This window comes from Ascidiella aspersa, chromosome 4 (genome assembly GCF_963924565.1).
Source record: "Ascidiella aspersa chromosome 4, kaAscAspe10.2, whole genome shotgun sequence".
NCBI classification, from domain to species: Eukaryota; Metazoa; Chordata; class Ascidiacea; order Phlebobranchia; family Ascidiidae; genus Ascidiella; species Ascidiella aspersa.
Window position 1 is genome coordinate 34,579,770 of NC_139450.1, and position 18,070 is coordinate 34,597,839.

Genomic DNA, 18,070 nt, shown 5'->3' on the forward strand with positions numbered 1-18,070 from the left:
AGGGTTGCCATTAAGTCTTTGTAAAGTCTTTTGAAAAACTATATATTTTTCAAAAAGTCTGTGAATATAATTTGAATTTATTATGTTCAACTTCAAGTTATGAGTAAAGAAAGTGGGGTTAGAAAAAATAATTTTTTAAGTATTTTTATTGTGTTGATCATGGCATGTTTACTGTTTTGAATCGAGTAATATTACCAAAGCATCAACTAATTAAATTTTGGGTCTTTGAACGGCTATAAATTTTATTTGTAAACTCCTTAAGTCATTTTTTCAAATTTGTTTTTGCCAAACTGTGTGGCAACTGGCAACCCTGTCATGGATGTTTTGTGCTAAAAATTGGATGCTGGTGATGGCTTGTCTGAAAATTTATGTCATGAAAATTTAATATAATCTCTAAATCATGATAAAACTATACTTTCTTGTTTTGCTGTGGTACCACAGTATGAACCAAATGATTCAATTATGCTTGTTATTAATAAAAACTGAAGCTTTTTCATTTTAAATAATGACATTATCTGCTGTGCAGTGCATTTTTGTACGTTTTTATTTTGCTAAAACAGAAAACTAACAAATGGTATTTGTTATTCAACATTCATTTTTTGAGGGATAACATCAAGTTTTTGTAGAAATGGCATGTGCTTGTTTCAGGTTCTACTTATTGCTGCAAATAAATATCAGAGAAAAAATGCTTTTAAAATTGTAGAGTAGACTTGTCAGCTTATTGCACGTCCAGAATAAAAAATTAGAATATGCCGCGCCTCTAAATTTAACATTAAAATGGTTTGGTGCAATGACGCTTAACAAATTTGGAACAATCCAATTAAATCAAAAAATGGAGCAAAATATAATTTATTTAATTGCACTCAAATTGAAAAGTTGTATTAAGAGGATTATAAATAGGGAAATAAAAATAATATTTCAGATATTAAAATACCTTTGGCACCTTGAACATTAGGACTGCCACCTCGGTTGGGAACAACTAGTAGGTTGAGTTGTGCTGGTTTAAAACAAAAATGTAGTTGAAGTGCGGAATTTTTGTAAATTTATTTAGAAAAATAAGTTGATTGTTTTGCTGTTTTTATATGGCGTTTTAATAATTTGAGTGTCTCATTGTTTCTTTCCAGAAAAAGTGAAAAAACATTGGTTTAAAACAAAAATGACCCAACTTTGGAATTTCCTCGTCGAAGCAGCTTCTGAACTGTCTTCGTTTATTTTACGAGCTTTGGAATTCCACGTCTGGAGATTAGTTTTCATCACAGTTTTTGTGGCAGCTGCTTATAAGGTTAGCTATCGTTTTTATTGTCACCCTATTATTGGATAAGCGCCCAACCGTGAAATTCCAGGGCGTTTTTTGCATACCATTCTGTAATGCTGATTAAACACCAACACAACGTAACTGTTCTTGGAGAACCGATTTTTGCGCTTCGCTTATTATTATCATTAAACTAAATCACTGAAAACAAGTTCAACTTGAAAGTTTTTAATAAAGCACCTAGAATCATTTTAAAATAATTTATTCTTCACTTCTGTGATATTTATCTACATTCCAGGTTTCAGTTATTTCTGCGATCCTTGTGATATTCTGGGTGATATTTCTGCCCGTTCGTCCCACCCACACCACCCTGTATGTCGTCACCACTTTGTACGTCGCTCTAATCCTGCTCGGAAATATGTTTTACCAACTTCAGTTCATCAGCGAGAACACAAACCTCTACTACAACTGCCACTTTAACTCTAGGGTAAAGCTTTAATAGGTTAAATTTTGATTTTAAGATTTGTGTTTTAAACATTTTGTAATTCAAACAAACAGTTTTGAAAAATCATGTCGTTACAGAATGCAAATTGTTACAAGTATACATGTGGAACTTTATTTAAAAAAGGGTATCTTCGAGTTAACTAAACTTTATATTTAATTACTAAACTAAGATAAACACATTGTTTGATCCGATTTCTAGTCGATTTAAGCAAGTTTTAATACTGATGGTAGAATTTAGAAGACCTTACATTGAAGCCAAATATTAGAAATTGTTACAGGCATGTATTACAAAGCATGGTATTCTATACTTGCAGGTTAAACTGCATGGTAACTTTTGCTTTGTCTCGTGCAAGTGTCGCGTTGCTTAAAACTACTTAATTGCATCCTACCAGACTTCCTGTTTTTCATGGTTTAATTAAGTGAGGTGAACACATGACCTTATGGGGTTTACTTGCTCTGAGGATGGATCCATCCCCTTAATACCACTTTTAGTAATAAAATGTTTTTACAGATTTGAAATCATTATAAAGTGAAAACAAACGCAAATGCTGATGTAGCATCTTACTAAAAACTTCCCTTCTATCGTTGTTTGTGTACCAAAAATTGTGAAATACCTGACTTTTACATTCCATTTACGATATTTACATAAATCTTATTAAGCATATAGTTGTATTTTTACCGTCTCTAAAATCTTTTAATCAAATCCACAATACACAGTTAGCTCCATAATAAAAAAATGGTGTTCAAGATTTATTTTTTTTTGGCATCTGTACAAACATTAAAAAATCACATAAAAAATAACACAAAGTAGTCAAGCTGCACATGTTCTTATTTTATTAAATCCATTTTTTGGAACACAATACACTGTTTTTTAGTAACTTCAATAAAATTACTAAAGCCATTATATTCGGTAAAATCAACATTTTGCTTTTAACAAACGTTCGGCAATACCTCATGCCATCATCAGTGTAAAAATACGAGTAGGACCTGTTTAGGCACATGATTGTTTTTTAAATAATATTTTTAAAAACGGTTGAAATAAATATCCTTACCATCACGTTTTATATTGGCGTGTCATGGGCAATTAATTGGTGTGGGGATGTTCGCAAGTATATGTGCATTATTATGCTGTTCACCCGTAAATATATAAATCAATTCATGACCGACGTTTTCTGGCTACAAAGTTTAAAAATAACTGCTTCAAGATGTTGTTCTTAGTTTTGTGAACCTTCTGCACAACTTAATCAATAAGGCAGACTTTAATAGCCCATATTTGTCATGTTATAGTTGTTTATTTATTACCTCATGTAATCAGTGATTAATATATGGTGCTTCCTGTAAAGGAAATAACTATGAGTTAAAAGACCATGGTAAATGTAAAATTGATAAATTCTTAAATTTTAACATTAGTCAGATGCTAAATATTGTTCTTATAATACAAAAGGTTGGTTGGTAGAGCGACTGACCCGCTATGACCGGAGGCCGTGAGTTCAAACCTCACCACAGACTACTTGTTTTCTAGTCTGGCATTGCTTGAAAAGACTTATAATAATTGATCAACTGATCATAATAATTAAAGCTCCCTGTGTGACACAAAAGGTCTCAATAAATGTGATGACACCTGAAGTGTCATGCACCAAAATTACCCCAAGACGTTGCAATAATTTGTGTATTAATTTGTTAGCCTTGTAACTTTTGTTATTAATTTTCAGGGAAGTGCTTTAAACACAACATACTACCTTCTCGATTGGATTGGTTTTGTGAAAATGCCAAAAACTGCTGCATTCTTTTATCATATTGAGGTAAATATAAAACTACACTTGCTATAACAAAAAGTATTGCATCAGCATTAGCATTGAAAGCAAGAACCATTATATGCTAACCAGTGCAAACTTTTTCTGGCAATTTTGGATTTTGGACATCAAAATTAATCTTGAATGTTTTTAATTTAATAATTATTTTGAAAATAAGGATAATATTCTGCCTGGTTAATAATAATCCCACTATTAACAATGACTTGATAAATATGAAAAATGCGTTTAAACCACTTTAATTGCTTCTTTTGTAAACCGTTAACTACTCTTACTTGTAAGCTTCATGTTTTGTAAACAGGCCCAAGTTTTTAATGCAATTTATTCCAAATTGCTATACTTCAATAATTGCAGGGAAATCTACTTTATTTAGACAATTTTCAGGGTATTTACAAGATAACACAAAAAAATACCTAACTAGTCTATTTCAACCTGTTTTTCCCAGGGTTATTTGGCGATTATAATCATGATAGCTCTGGAGCGAACAGTTGTTCGAAGGCAGGATTGGAGGCGTAAGTGGCGCAACGAACGACCCCCACCCGTAACTGCTTTTTACCCAAGCATAGACCACAAGAATGTGGACAAGGGCTTGCTCGAATGCTGCAAGTTCTTCCTCAACTATTTCTTCTATAAGTTTGGTGTTGAGGTAAGGTTTTTTTTTAATTTAAAAAAAAATTTTGTAGAGAGAAATATGGATGTTTTTAAATTTTAATGTATTGCATTTGATGAAGATTATTTTGAGCAGAATAAATGTTTATCTAAACCTCAAAGCAGTGGTTTTGTTGTTGTAAGGCACAGTAAAAAAATTAAAAACTATTCATAGCATATTTTCTACAAAACCAAATTTTATTTATAAGTCCATACAGCAATGTCTTAATATTATTATTTTTCTGAATTGCAATGTGTGTTTATTTTTTCAAAGCCTTTTTTTCAAAATAGTTATTAGTCCAAGGTGCACTTAACAATCTCTCACAGCACACAGTTTGAAATTCACTGCCTTAAATGAAATTAAAAGCAATATGATAAACAATATAGCAAACTTGAATGAGGTTTTAGATTTAACCGTCATTAAAGCGTCACAATAATTTGTCTGTCACAGTATAATATCTTCTACACATTCTTTATTATTTAACCTTGAAAAGGTGGCGCAAATTTATTGGTTGAAAGTTACTTTTATATATAAATTGCTCTCATATAAAAAGGCAACGTTTGTTTTCAAAGCAGCAAACAATTTAAACAACCTCTCCCTTTTATCTTTTTCGAAAATATACTAATCAAGCACCTTTTATGTTTTTAGTGTTGCTTTACAATGGTGGTTATTGTGGTTTGGGTTCGAATGGACATCTACGCTTCTCTCTACTCAATCCTGCTTATTATTCTAATGTCTGTCAAAACACGTGTGGTGCTTGCAAGGTATTTATATGTTTATTAATAAAAAATAACTTCAATTTTAATTTTCACCTATACTTGAATAAACAAGCTATTTGATTTTCCTGTTTAGTTAAATAGATGCTTATTATTTTCCTTGAATTAAATTACCTGTTCGACTGATGAATATGTTATATTACACGTTCGAGCATAATGCTTGAATGTTGTAGTTAGACATAGAATGAATAACAAAGCCCATACAGAAGTGTTGTTACCTACTAATATATGGGCTATTCTTAATATGTTGTTTCATACTAAGTTTTTACAAGGTTTTCATCAAGAATTTGTGTAACTAATCATTTATATTCATCTGTTTAACATATTTGAATATTTAATGTTTGTTTACAGATACTGGCGTTTCTACATAATATTATTGATGACAATTATCGTTGGACAGTACCTCATATGTTTGGGAATGCCCCCCGTTTGGTGTGCAAGTAAGTTGATGCAAAATGTTTTAAAGAAAAAAATGAAATGAAAAAATACCCTTTAATTTTGTATAAAGCAACCCTTACATTACTATTCTCACTAATTTCCTTTACAATATTACCTTTTTAAGAAATTAAAGTTTTATTTTTTTTGTTTTGTTTTGCTGCAGCAAACACCTACCCATGGAACGCACTCGGTAATTCAAGTTGGGGGAGCCGACTGATTCGGTGGCTTTATTTGCCCGATTATGTCGTTATTCCAAACGCACATTCACTTGTCGGTAAGTTGTTGTGCATATTTTGTTTACCGTAATATTTACATAAAAAACTACTTCAAGTTGACTAAGGGGCTTGACTTAGCGAAATGTTTAAAGAAAATAGAAGGCGCTAGAAATAATCTTACTTTTTTCTATAATTAATTTTTATAATTTAATCCCCGTTTTGTGCTGTGTTAAATTACTTCTTTTTTTCATATATCCTATTGCTTTCTTGCTATAAATAATAATTTTTTTGGTCTAAATGTTGCAAATAATTTCTCATAAAAAGAATATCTGCATAGTTGAGAGATATATCTGTATATATGTATTATACATTTAAATTGAAATTTTTAATATTACAATCGTCGTATTTTGTTCCAGCTGATTTTTTCCTGCTTCTTTTCTTCACGAGCCAAATGTTTGTGTTTAATCGTGAGAAGGGAATTGGATTGAATTATGGGGGGGACAACCGGTATTTAAGGGGGGCTGACCTTGACAAGATCACAAGGTCATCCAACCCAAAGAAAACTTTCATGAACAGAACGTGAGTAGAAACTATATTCCAAATAAAATATTGGAAATTTTAATAAAGCTGATAAAAGTTTATGCCAATCACAAAAATAGTTTTATGTGTTGATAGAATACAATTTAATAATTTTGTGATGCATGAATTTACTGAATATACATGTTTAATTTTAAAAAAGTATAATAAAATCTTTGGGTAAAAACTAAAACTAAAAATACATAATTAAAGAAAACGAAATTGTTTAAATAATGGATACAAAAAATAAATTAAACAATAATAAAAATTTGATTATATACATTCAAAACATTGATTGAACGAATAAAATAGTTTATTAAACAAAATATAGAAATAATTTCAATAAAAAAGTGATTAAAAATGTTTCCATAGGAACAAAAATGTTAGTTTAAAGACTAATGTTGATGACAAACATATTTCCCGCAGATCTCGAACAGTTCTGGATCAGTTGAAGACGTTTGTGTTCAAATACATGATTTGGGTGACGATGGCGATTATATTCGTGGCTGGAACTTCGCGAATTTCTCTCTTCTGTCTCGGATATCTCATCAGCTTCTTTTATCTCCTGCAACGACAAACTCACCTCATGATGGGAAAGCCAAGCAGATTGCTCAAAATATGGAACATTATCATCGGTGGGTGGAACTTTGTGTGGTAGCTTTTCAAGAAATCTTAACTCGAATCTGTATTAATATTTTATGTTAATTTAATAAAAGCCTTAAGGTCTTGTACTGAAAACCATGTCGAAAGGTACTTTATTTATAATTTAAAATATCTTTATTTTTTGAAAGACAATGCATTAGGTCCTTTAGGACTTCAATTCTAACCCTCAAGTTTTCAATAGCCCAGCTAACCATGCTTCCATATTCCAACGGTCGTCGGTTCAAATCTCGCCCAACCTCCCTAATAACAGAGTATTAATAGAAATGTTCTTTTCATAACCATATTCCTACTTTGTCAAGTGAAATATATAAATATAATTATGATAAGTGCTTCTGATGATAAGACCTTTAAACCTAACCCATGATTATCTAGTAGTTCCCCCACAGTAGCTGTTACCTCGCAATGTTAAAAGTAAATGGTGCTACCTTGATGAAACTATATATATCATTACACAACGTTTTGTCACGTACTTGTTGCAGGTTACAACCTCGCTGTGATCACACTGAAGGCTTCACTCCAGATTGCATCTTGTGTTTTCATCGACACTTTACAGAGCAGAGCTTGTGCGTTTGTGCAAATATTAAGCCTTGTATGTTCCTACCCCGACGCATACCAACTAACAGGTAACAGGGCACGTTTATTTAATACTTTTATATCATTACCTTGACATTTGCGCCTTAAATGTATTATTTCACTGATTATATTTCACATGAATTAGTTAACATTTTTTAGTTGCTCTAATCTACCATCGTACAACAGTAGAAAGAAAAGCTCTGACTTATTTTGTATTTTTTTCAATATTGTTATATATATGTAGTTTTATAAGTGTTGTTTATTTCTCGAAAACTGTTTTACTTATGAGTAACACTGCTTCTTACTTCAAATATAAAGAAATATGTTATTATTCTAATTTTTTTCCTATAAAATGATTTACGTTTATCAACAAAACTTTGTCATTTTACCCCAATTTCATCAAACATATTTCTACCCACAGTTACTCCCGTTTCAATCCCCCAAACTTGCGAGCTATCCTATGTAAACGCCGGTCTCTCTTGGGACTTTGTCTGCTTTTTGTTCCTTCTCCTGCAGAAGAGAATATTCAGCTCGCATTATTTCATCCACGTGGTCGACGACATGAGAGCAGCGATGGAACTTGCTTCACGGTGAGATATTATACTCTTTACTGGTCGTTGTAACTTTGAACAACACACGTATACAGGGTGGTTCAGAAAACTCAACACATTTTAAATTGTCACTGTACCAAATCTGTAGCAGTATGACAGGAGGTTGAATTGAAACTTTGCAGCAGAGGACCTAACATTTGTGTTTCAGGTTTTAGTTTTTATAAGTAAATAATGTTTTGTGCAAATTTTTACAATTTTGTATCTTTATAAAAAAATGGCCACACTCCAGTCCATGCTATCCTAAATGACTCTTCAGGTTCTAACTGTTAAGTGATTTTTAATTATATGTTTCTTGAAATGGCCCATCGCAAAAAATACTATCATGCTAGTGAAGTTTTGTTTTTTAATTTGAAATGTAAAGAGCGATGTGTTTTATTTTTGCAAAATAAAATGCCTTTCATTTATTTTAACTTCTTATTAAGACCTTTTTAGTCTGGTTTATATAACCCCGAAACCTTAGGGTCGTGAGTTCAAATCCCGGTGCTAACTGCTTATTACGTTACTTAGTTTTTGTTGAAGTTATTCTGAAGGATTTTGTGTTTTTATTTGCCTTGGATTGCCTCACTGCTTCCTTATTTAAACTTCAAACTGTTATAGAAGAATAGGTTTGAACTTGAAAGATACGTCGGTTAAGTTTCTTACATTGTTTAAAATAAGATTACTTCAATTTCAAAATTGTGTTTAAAGATTTATCTGAATATTTTTAACGCTTAAAAAAAACTTAAATTATTAAATGTAACTTACAAATCTTATCAAATATATGTTGAAATTTTTTGTGTATTTAATTTTAGGTTTGGCGATAATATTTGTTGGTATTTCACCCGTTTGTGTTTAATAAGTTGCGGACACATGTTTTTTGAACCGGCATTGTAATCCCCAGGGGAGGAGAGTTGTTTAACCGCAAACTCATTGAAGAAGTAAGAGAACGGGAAGAAGTTGAAGAGAAGAATATCAGCATTATTAGAGACTCGTAAGGAATCCTAGAGCGTGCTTTGCTTGTTGCTAATTATGCTGCTAGGGCTGTTCACTGTTCCACTTTCAACACTAACCTGCTTTTAACAGGGATGCCACAACGTATTAATTTGCGCATTGAATGTTTTTAACACTCTTTGAATTTATTTTATGTCTAGCTTACCTTATATTTGTTAATTGTCGTAGTAATACCATTTTTTTGTGTGTTGACCATGGCATTTATTCAGTTTTATTACGAATTTTATCGAAAAAAATTGGGTGATCTAGTTTTAGTTCTTTAAAAACTTACAAATTTCTTGGAAAAAATCTTTGAATGTTTTTTTTTTAAGTGTGTGGCAACCCTGTTTACAACTTATTTGAGTTTTAAGCCAGTGTTTCTCAACAGATGGGCAGCAACCCAAAATTGTCTGGCTGTTTGATTTGGTTGGGTGGCCGACTACTGTAGTTTTATGTGGCTAAATTTTATTAAAACTGGTTTTTAGCTAAATTTTTCCGAGATTCGAGAAAATTGCGAAAACATTACGAAAAAATGACACATACAAATCAAATTTGAACTTATTTGTGTTTTTTATTAATGTATCATTCACTTTAAGCTTACAAGTTTAGTGAAAAAAATTAGCCACAAGAACTTCACCTTGCTCTTAGTATTTAGGTCGTCGCGAAAAAAGTTGAGAAACACTGGTTTCAACTTCCAAAACGCCGGTTTCTACAACTGTGTGTTACAAATGTTGCTATTCTTTATTGATCTATAAATACATCTTCTTTGCTGCTTTTGCAAATATCTAACTTTATTTCTCTCTTTTAATTCAATTTTGGTGTTGTGTCGTCCAAATATGCTTTTTTTAGTTTGATTTCAACGCAATATTTCAGTTACGAACAGCCCTATTTGATTACAAAATGATTTTCTAGTAATTTTTTAACCATTTTTTTCTACTAACATTTTTGCACCACTAATTTGCTAACCTATAGTATACTAAACTTTAACCCAGGTGGATCAAAATATGTAATTCTATTTTATCTACAATTTAATCGGAAGTGGTTATTTGCCCGGGTTACACATACACCCATAAGTGATTGTGCATTGAGTTTTAATTTTTTCCAGCGTTCATAGACTACTTCATTTTTGGGGGTTTGGGTGTTGATATTATTAAATCTAATTCCCCAGTTTTTCATTATTATCATGATTTATTCACTAAACCATTCAAATTACTTTGTTAGCCGGTTAAACATACATCTATTCGTGCTTATGCATTGATTTAAATTACTTTGTTAGCCGGGTAAATAGCATCAGGAAATGGCCGTTGGTTATTTGCCCGGCTCGCTCGGGACGCATACACTCATTAGTGATTATGCATTGATTTAAATTACTCTGTTAGCCGGGTAAATAGCATCAGGAAGTGGCCGTTGGTTATTTGCCCGGCTCGTTTGGGAACGCATACACTCATTAGTGATTATGCATCGATTTAAGTTACTTTGTTAGCCGGGTAAATAGCGTCTTCCTAATCTTTTTACCGTTAATTTTCCGCATTTAATTGCTTTATTTTTTTTATTCAAAGAAGCTTGTTAAAATGTCTGTCTTCCATTTTCACATTTATTGTGTTTTCTGTTGTTAATTTTGTTTCTAAGCGTCCTTCTTTTGTAGAATGATGGTGATCAAAGAGCGATATGCGTCTCTTCAACAAGGAATGAAGGGTTTAGATACCCACATTGGAGGCAAGATAGCATGAAAAGCACACATTTAGCTTTTATTTTTATCATGAATTTATATCAACTTTTTTTAGAAATTCATGCAGTTATTTTTTATTTTTCAAAGTTAGTTTAATTTAAAAATACATATATTTATAATTACAATTAATTAAAAAAACCTTGGGTAAGTAAATATCTAAACTCCCACTATTACATTGCGTCGCACAGTCTGTTTATTTTTTATTTGGTTAATTATATTTGAATGTGTCTGAGTCATCCAGTGTTGTTTTCGACGACTGTTTACTATTAAGGTTAAGTAACGTTTTATTTCTGACGTGGCATTGCATAATCTCAATATCAATGCATTTGTATATATTAAGTTTTTTTTTAAGTTTGGGGACATTTTACTATAGACTTCAACTTTCTACAGTTTTTCCTAGTTAAGTCTAAAATATAATTTACATATTATCTGGCCTAAACTTCCTTGTCTCTACATTATATCAGTGGGGTGTTGTTTATTTTGTAAATATACGTTAAAGTTTGATTTTAACGTTTACTCCGTCTTCATATTTCAGTTTTATGATATTTTGAACCTATATTTGAGTAAACTATAATTTTGACTTGCAATTCATATTAGTTTAATGCTCCTTATATGTTTAACTTTACTTATTGGCCTATTAATTAACTTATAGTTTAATTTAAAGTGTTTATCAACCAGATGAATATTTTATCGTAGACTCTTAACATAATGTAGTCAAAATAATTTTGACTGGTGCTTTTTAAAGTTGATGGTAATTGTTTTATTCACTCTGTACCACATTTGGTCTGTAATTCTAACCTGTACTACCTATGTGGGTGATATTTTAACTTGTACCCGATATACCAGTTGGTTAATATTTCAAAGTAATACTTTTTGTTCCCGACAACAGCGATAATGTCAGGCGACTACTACATGTTTGACGACGATGAAAAACAACCAGATCTTTCTGCAACTCCTGATGAGATCATGGATCCTGTAAAAGTAAGAACTGGCATGGTTTAAAAGTTGTTGTAAAAATGAATGTTTAAATACGTTTTAGTTCAAAAAGGAAGGCCCGAAGAAGATTTTTTTTAGAAACTGAAGTTTAATTATTTCCCTTGTTAAACGGCAAGGCATTTTAAAAATATCATGTTATTATCAATATTTTAAGGTATAGACTACATTCCAGGCTAGCATTCTAGCCTGCAAGCCTGATTTTAAAAACGTTTTGTTTTACAAAATAACAAAAAGTTTTGCGGAACACAACTATTTCCACGCGGTATACAGGTTGGGAATTAGTGGCCGCGTCTTACCACAAGCATTAGCCGTTAAGTTTTGAAGTTCAACAAAATGTGTTTGTTGTTTAGATGATGCACAAAGCAGGTACAGTGGGAATTGACGAAACGTTGAAAGAACGAGAGTTGGACAAAGAAAAGATTGGAGAGACAAGTACTTAATAATAACACACAATAAATGAAAACATCACCCATATGTGTTTAGTTTGTCCTATCAAAATCTTAACGACCAATGTGAACAATACACAATGTTATATCAAAATGCTATTTAATGGACTTCCTGATACCATTTTTTTTATAGCTTTCTTATATTTGAACTAAAATCATAAAAATTTAAGTTGATTCCCACACGATTTTACGTCGTGCCTGAGTAATAAGCTTGTCTTATTTTTTATTCATAAATTTCCGTGGCAACCCTATGTATGGCTTACTTAAAATGGACAAAAGCTTTACATCCGCTTCTATTTTAAAAGTATTGTCTCATGTGAACGTTATATTTTGTTGCCTGATTGTTTTAAAATTTATTATACCTTTGTCCTCCACTTCTTATATCACACTACAATGTTGTTGACATTGCGATTGTTTCTCCAGCTGAGATTAAAGAGAAGAAAGATGCTCATGGAGCCGATGTGGTGGATGTTGACGAAGATAGGGAGGAGCAGGATGAAGATGGAATGAAAGAGCAGGAGGAAGTGGGAGGAGATCAAGATGAAGAGGAGTCGGAGGAAGAGCACAAGAAATCAATCTTCGGTGAGATGTTTTACTTACTGTCTTCAATTTTATATTGTTTTTCCGGCAAATTTTTTTATTTAAATTTTTTATTTAAAGTACCAACGTGTGGACCACCTATTTTAGGGCAATCTTCTTCAGGGCAATATTATTGTAACTAATGGCGAAATAAAATATTTACTAGGCAAATTTAGACAAATACGGCTATTAACCGTTAGTACTTTAATAAATATTTTCCGGAAGAACACTTTATAATTGAAACAATGCCAGGCAGCAACAGCATATTCATTAACAGCTGGAGTACTGAATGCTGTTGCGCTAGTATTGGAATCATTTATACAGCACATAAACAATTTGCATAAAGTAATTGTGGTTTGGCAAATATTCTCACATGCTCTCTCCGGGATGATTACTTCGTCGCTTGTTTTGTTTTTATATTTTTAAATCCCGAACATCTGCGAAATAACTTTTATCGAAAGGGATTTTTTTCCGAATTAAAATTTTTTTTTCCGAGATAAATTTTTATTGCTTACGTGTAATTTGAAAGCAAATTTATATTTTGACCGTTTTCTGATTAAATCCCGTTCTCGTCAAAACAGTTATACATAACCTGGTATTTCCCGCAGGCAAAGTGAAGACAGGCCTCACATTCGTGTGGGAGTTGTGCTTAAGTGCTGTTGATTACCTCACACTTAAGTTGAACGAGTGGAACAAGGATTACCGCAACATTGTGCTGCAACTGAGTGCTGAGAAGGATGAACAGAGCGCTAAACTTTGCAGCCTCGAGGTAATCATCCATCTTTGCTGTGGTTTTGACGAAAAAATTAGTGGTTGACATTTGCATTTTTTGTTGAGCTTTCAGGTTTGTTTTATGCGTTTATTCATTGAAAAGGTGAAACACGTTTGTATATATAAACTGTTGCTACCAGGCTTTTTTGATTTATACGTTTGTATATATCTAAAAAAAATTTAAAAACCGGTAATAGTTACTCACAATAACATATCTTCTAGTAAACAGAAATGGGGAAAGTTGTTAACTACTATAAGAACACGTAAAAATTAAACAAGCATGGAAAATGTATTCGATTTTTGCAAAAAACACCTCCCACCTCCCATAGTTAACACAGGGTGTAACTAACGAAGGACGGATTTAAACCGCTAACAAAAATCACGAAAGAGTTGTCCATCTTAACAAATCTTCCGTGGGCCGTCCCCCCCTAGCAAGTGCTGCTTTCATCTGTTCGTCGTTAAAAAAGCATCCGCGATAAATTTCAACACTCACATACTCACCATATATTCGCAGCCTCGTGCTTCCGTGAGTGATGTGGCGATAGTTGTTGAAGACGGAGAATCGCAAAGTAAAGAAAACTCAACAACTCCGTCAAGGTAAGCTTCTATTACTTGGTATTGCAAATAACTAAGTTTGCTGCTAGTAAAACCTCTAAAGTTCTAGTGTTGTTTTAAATATATCTTCTATTCTATTGTTTAAAACAAGTATTTTTTTTGCAGATAACAAGCTAGATTAATTTTTAATGAAGTTGTTCAATTTTAATTAATGTCATTACAATGAAAAAAAAATAGTAAATTATAAGAGGTACTAGAAGACATATTTGTGTTTTCATTTATACACAACCCCTTTGTTCGACGCATTGTTTTGCTAACAATGGTTTGTGTGTGACGTAACAGGAGTGTTGGAACAGATGAGGAATTCGTTGAGCTGAAAGCAATCGAGTTCGACAAAGATCAACATCGACTGCTCAGGCTGTTCTACGCCATCTGGTGGGTGACAATATATTTATAAAATTTAACACCATGATTTGACTTGCCATTAAGATGATAGACACAAAAATTGTTTGTGTAGCAAAAAGTTTTTAAATTTCCTTATTAGGACTCTGTTTATTTTTCGTAAGGCATTAGTTAGAACAAAATCGATTATATGAGTCATATGACCTAGGCTAGAGGCTTGAACTTCAAGTAGGTTGTAAACACATTGCTAAACTTACAGGTGTTTATAACAAGTTTGTTTATACTTAACTCGGACTAGGTGCAATTTATTGCCTTTTGCTCTTTGCGCTTGCGCCTTTTTTCGTTCTTCCAATACTTATGATCCTACTTTGATCTAATCAAGCGGTTTCACAAAAGCTTGACAATGTCATATTTCAATTTTTTGTCGAACAGTCTAACATTGCATTTCAGCAAAACGGCCGAAACAGGAGTAACAGTTTGGATTAATGTTTTTTGGGGAAGATTTGGTTCGTAATCAAGTTATGCGTCTATCGCATCCAGCCTGGCCTGTCTTGGACTCAAACATTTCCGAACTAACTTCGCTTGTGTAATTTAAACTCCTTACAGCGGTCCCACTCTTAATTTCACTTGGCTTTTTCCCCCCAGGTACAGTGTGATCTCGCGGACCGACCTTGTCTGCTACTTCCTCATAATCCTCAACCTGATGCTTGAATCCTCCATGATCTCGTTGATCCTTCCTCTTGCGGTCTTCCTCTGGGCTTGCTTCTGCATCCCAAGGCCAACCAAGGAGTTCTGGACTTTCGTGCTCATATATTTGCAGGTTTGTGTACTTTTAAACTGTATATCCTAGGCATGCTTACCTACATTGTTCTACATCCCTATTTGCAGGTTAACATACTTAATATTTTTTTTGGTACTCCATACTTGGAAAATAATGGCCCTCTTTTTTAATACTGACTTCTGTATATTTGCAGGTTAACATAGTTGATATTCATTCAAAAATACCTCCTCTGCTAATTATAATTGTTAATCAACGTTTCAGCAACCTATTTAAATCGCCTTCTTTATGCTTAATATATACTTTATGTTTAATTTCGTTACTCCGTACTATTTGATAAATAATGCACTTTTTTTAACATGGAAATAAACTTTCAATTATCCCGTTACGCATTGTTTCTATTTAAAGAATAGCTTCCTATTTTATTTTTATATTTAAAAAAAATGAAAACTATGCGATCCGATCGTTTTAAACTTGTTCAGGTAAAAAAAAACATATTGGCCGCCAGACCACCCCACAGTAATTGTTTCATTACGGGTATATAATATACAAGTTATTTAATTAAGTTAAAGTCGTGTCAATTGTGCTATCGGGCTGTCGCTTTCTCTGAGGAAAGGGGAAGTCTCTGTTGTTTTTTTGTCATTTCTTTCCTGATATTAACACAATAATTATTTTTTATATTGGGTATTTTCCACTAAAAAATGATTTTGAAAGTCGCTCCATATCAAAAAATGCGTAAAACAATATAAATTCGCGCGTTTTACATTATTTTTCTTTTTAAAACCACCACTTGTGACTTTACAGAAATGTTTTTTTTCACTAAAAATTTTATGACAAATTGTGGCTCTATTTCCATCCTACAATAAAAATAAATAAAATTGTGACACTTTATGCAATTTACCCATAAAATCCACTTATTCCTTTACAGATTGTGATCGTGCTCAAGTTCATCTTCCAGTTCGAGTTTTTTCCTTGGAACTCGCTCGCCACAACCAACTTGAACAAGGACAACCCTTTCTTCGCACCTCGCTTCATCGGAATCGACCAAAGTGCTTCGTGGATGGTGATGGATCTGCTGCAACTACTCGCTGTCTTCTTCCATATATCTGTTATTAAGGTAAATTAATGTATATGTATCTGTAGGAAACTTAGTATATATAAAAGTTTAAAGGTTATTTAATGTGTATACAGTTTTATATCTCTTATAAATGTAACCTAATAAATGTATACAAGTTTAAAGATTATTCAATATATATATATATACTTTTGATAGAACGTTTACAAATTTGTATAAACTAAAGATTAATGCATTATACAAACCTAAATAAGTTTTAAGACTAATTTATATAAGTTTAAAGGTAACCTAATATATATATTTATATTTGTGATGAGGTAACCGAATGTTGGTTGCGCATTCCTTCCATTCGGTTTTAAAGGATTGTTGTTTTTCTATTTAAAAGCACTGGGAATGGATTCTTTATGCATTAATTAACAAATTTTTGCTGAGAATTTTTTATTTCATCTGCGAATTACGACTATAAATTTCTAATATTGTTTTGGCATTAGCAATAATACTATACAGTGAAGTCTATGATTAACATTGGCGCGTTTTTATTTAAAAATCATGCGTGTCAATAAAATTTCCTGACTTTTTTTAAAAACAAAATGTTCATTTTAACACAACCCACAATTTGTTACGAGTATATCTTTCAGCATATAGTTTGATGGAGTAATAATATTACTATTATTTCGTTTGTTAATATCGGGATCTAAGCCTGTTTCGACATTTCTAGTAGTTTTTTTATAAAGTTGTTTTGGATCTTTTTTACAACCTTTGTGGTTTTGTTTGGATTTTTAGGATATACAGTAGGTTAGAAATATTGTTTAGACCAGGGGTTCCCAACCTTTTTAACACCGTGGTCCGTGGCCCCCTACGAAAATTTTGAAAAATCAATGGGCCCCCTATTTTTTCAACCATTTTAATATACATTAACCGACAGTTAGAATAATAAAATGATATAAACATAATAACACACTAATTTGTAATTACATATTCAGTTAATGTGATGGTTGTTTTGGCTCTGACAATGTCTTTGCTGGTTTAGTGGTGGAAAGAGCCAGCCGCATGTCATATTGAATATCCAAGACACTGCGCTGCTTTGTCTTTAGAAGTAACATTGTTGCAAACCCACATTCACAACGGTATGTTGATGGGAAAGGCAACAGCATGGCATGACCATCTCATTAGGCTTAGCTGTATGCTTTGCCCAAAATGTGGTCCAACTGTCTTTTCTTTAAGCTCAATCTGGTTGCCGTCTCTTCTTACAGCTTCAAGAGTTTATCAAATTTTAATTTATGTTTTTGTTTATATTGGAGGAGATAATAAACTAAAAAAAATATTATATTTCAATTTTTTCATGGCCCCCTAGGGGGGCATGGCCCACAGGTTGGGAACCCCTGGTTTAGCTGGCAAAATAGTTTTATGTTTTATTTATTATTTACTTTCCAGGTTTACGGTCTTTGGAACAAAACTGAGAAGAACTGTGGAGGTTTGTAAAGTCTCATTTTGAACTTTTGATTTTAAAGTTATATTGCGCTGTATCCTTTCTGAAAGCGCATAAAAAAGACCTTTACTTTCCTGCGAAGAAAAAATATAACATCAAAACCATAATTGTCCTACTGTTTGTTTTTAACCTAAAGCATATTTTTCATGGATTAAAAATTCTGATTACCTTTGGAAATCAACAATAAATCATAACTAACCGTAATTTAAAGAA

General features: G+C 32.3%; 1 protein-coding gene across 1 annotated transcript in view; it reads left to right on the forward strand.

The window, feature by feature from the left end:
• LOC146157667 (piezo-type mechanosensitive ion channel component 1-like) overlaps positions 1–18,070 on the forward strand; it is a 48,838-nt gene that overhangs the window by 16,413 nt on the left and 14,355 nt on the right. Inside the window, exons 22-43 of the mRNA XM_083388292.1 lie at positions 1,125–1,282; positions 1,551–1,739; positions 3,469–3,558; positions 4,013–4,213; positions 4,865–4,980; positions 5,344–5,432; positions 5,594–5,704; positions 6,062–6,224; positions 6,648–6,856; positions 7,364–7,507; positions 7,879–8,047; positions 8,949–9,038; positions 10,683–10,753; positions 11,656–11,747; positions 12,113–12,194; positions 12,632–12,790; positions 13,396–13,556; positions 14,073–14,155; positions 14,459–14,548; positions 15,161–15,335; positions 16,222–16,410; positions 17,803–17,842. Coding sequence (XP_083244418.1) covers positions 1,125–1,282; positions 1,551–1,739; positions 3,469–3,558; positions 4,013–4,213; positions 4,865–4,980; positions 5,344–5,432; positions 5,594–5,704; positions 6,062–6,224; positions 6,648–6,856; positions 7,364–7,507; positions 7,879–8,047; positions 8,949–9,038; positions 10,683–10,753; positions 11,656–11,747; positions 12,113–12,194; positions 12,632–12,790; positions 13,396–13,556; positions 14,073–14,155; positions 14,459–14,548; positions 15,161–15,335; positions 16,222–16,410; positions 17,803–17,842 — 2,871 coding nt within the window. The remainder of the gene's footprint in view (positions 1–1,124; positions 1,283–1,550; positions 1,740–3,468; positions 3,559–4,012; positions 4,214–4,864; positions 4,981–5,343; positions 5,433–5,593; positions 5,705–6,061; positions 6,225–6,647; positions 6,857–7,363; positions 7,508–7,878; positions 8,048–8,948; positions 9,039–10,682; positions 10,754–11,655; positions 11,748–12,112; positions 12,195–12,631; positions 12,791–13,395; positions 13,557–14,072; positions 14,156–14,458; positions 14,549–15,160; positions 15,336–16,221; positions 16,411–17,802; positions 17,843–18,070) is intronic.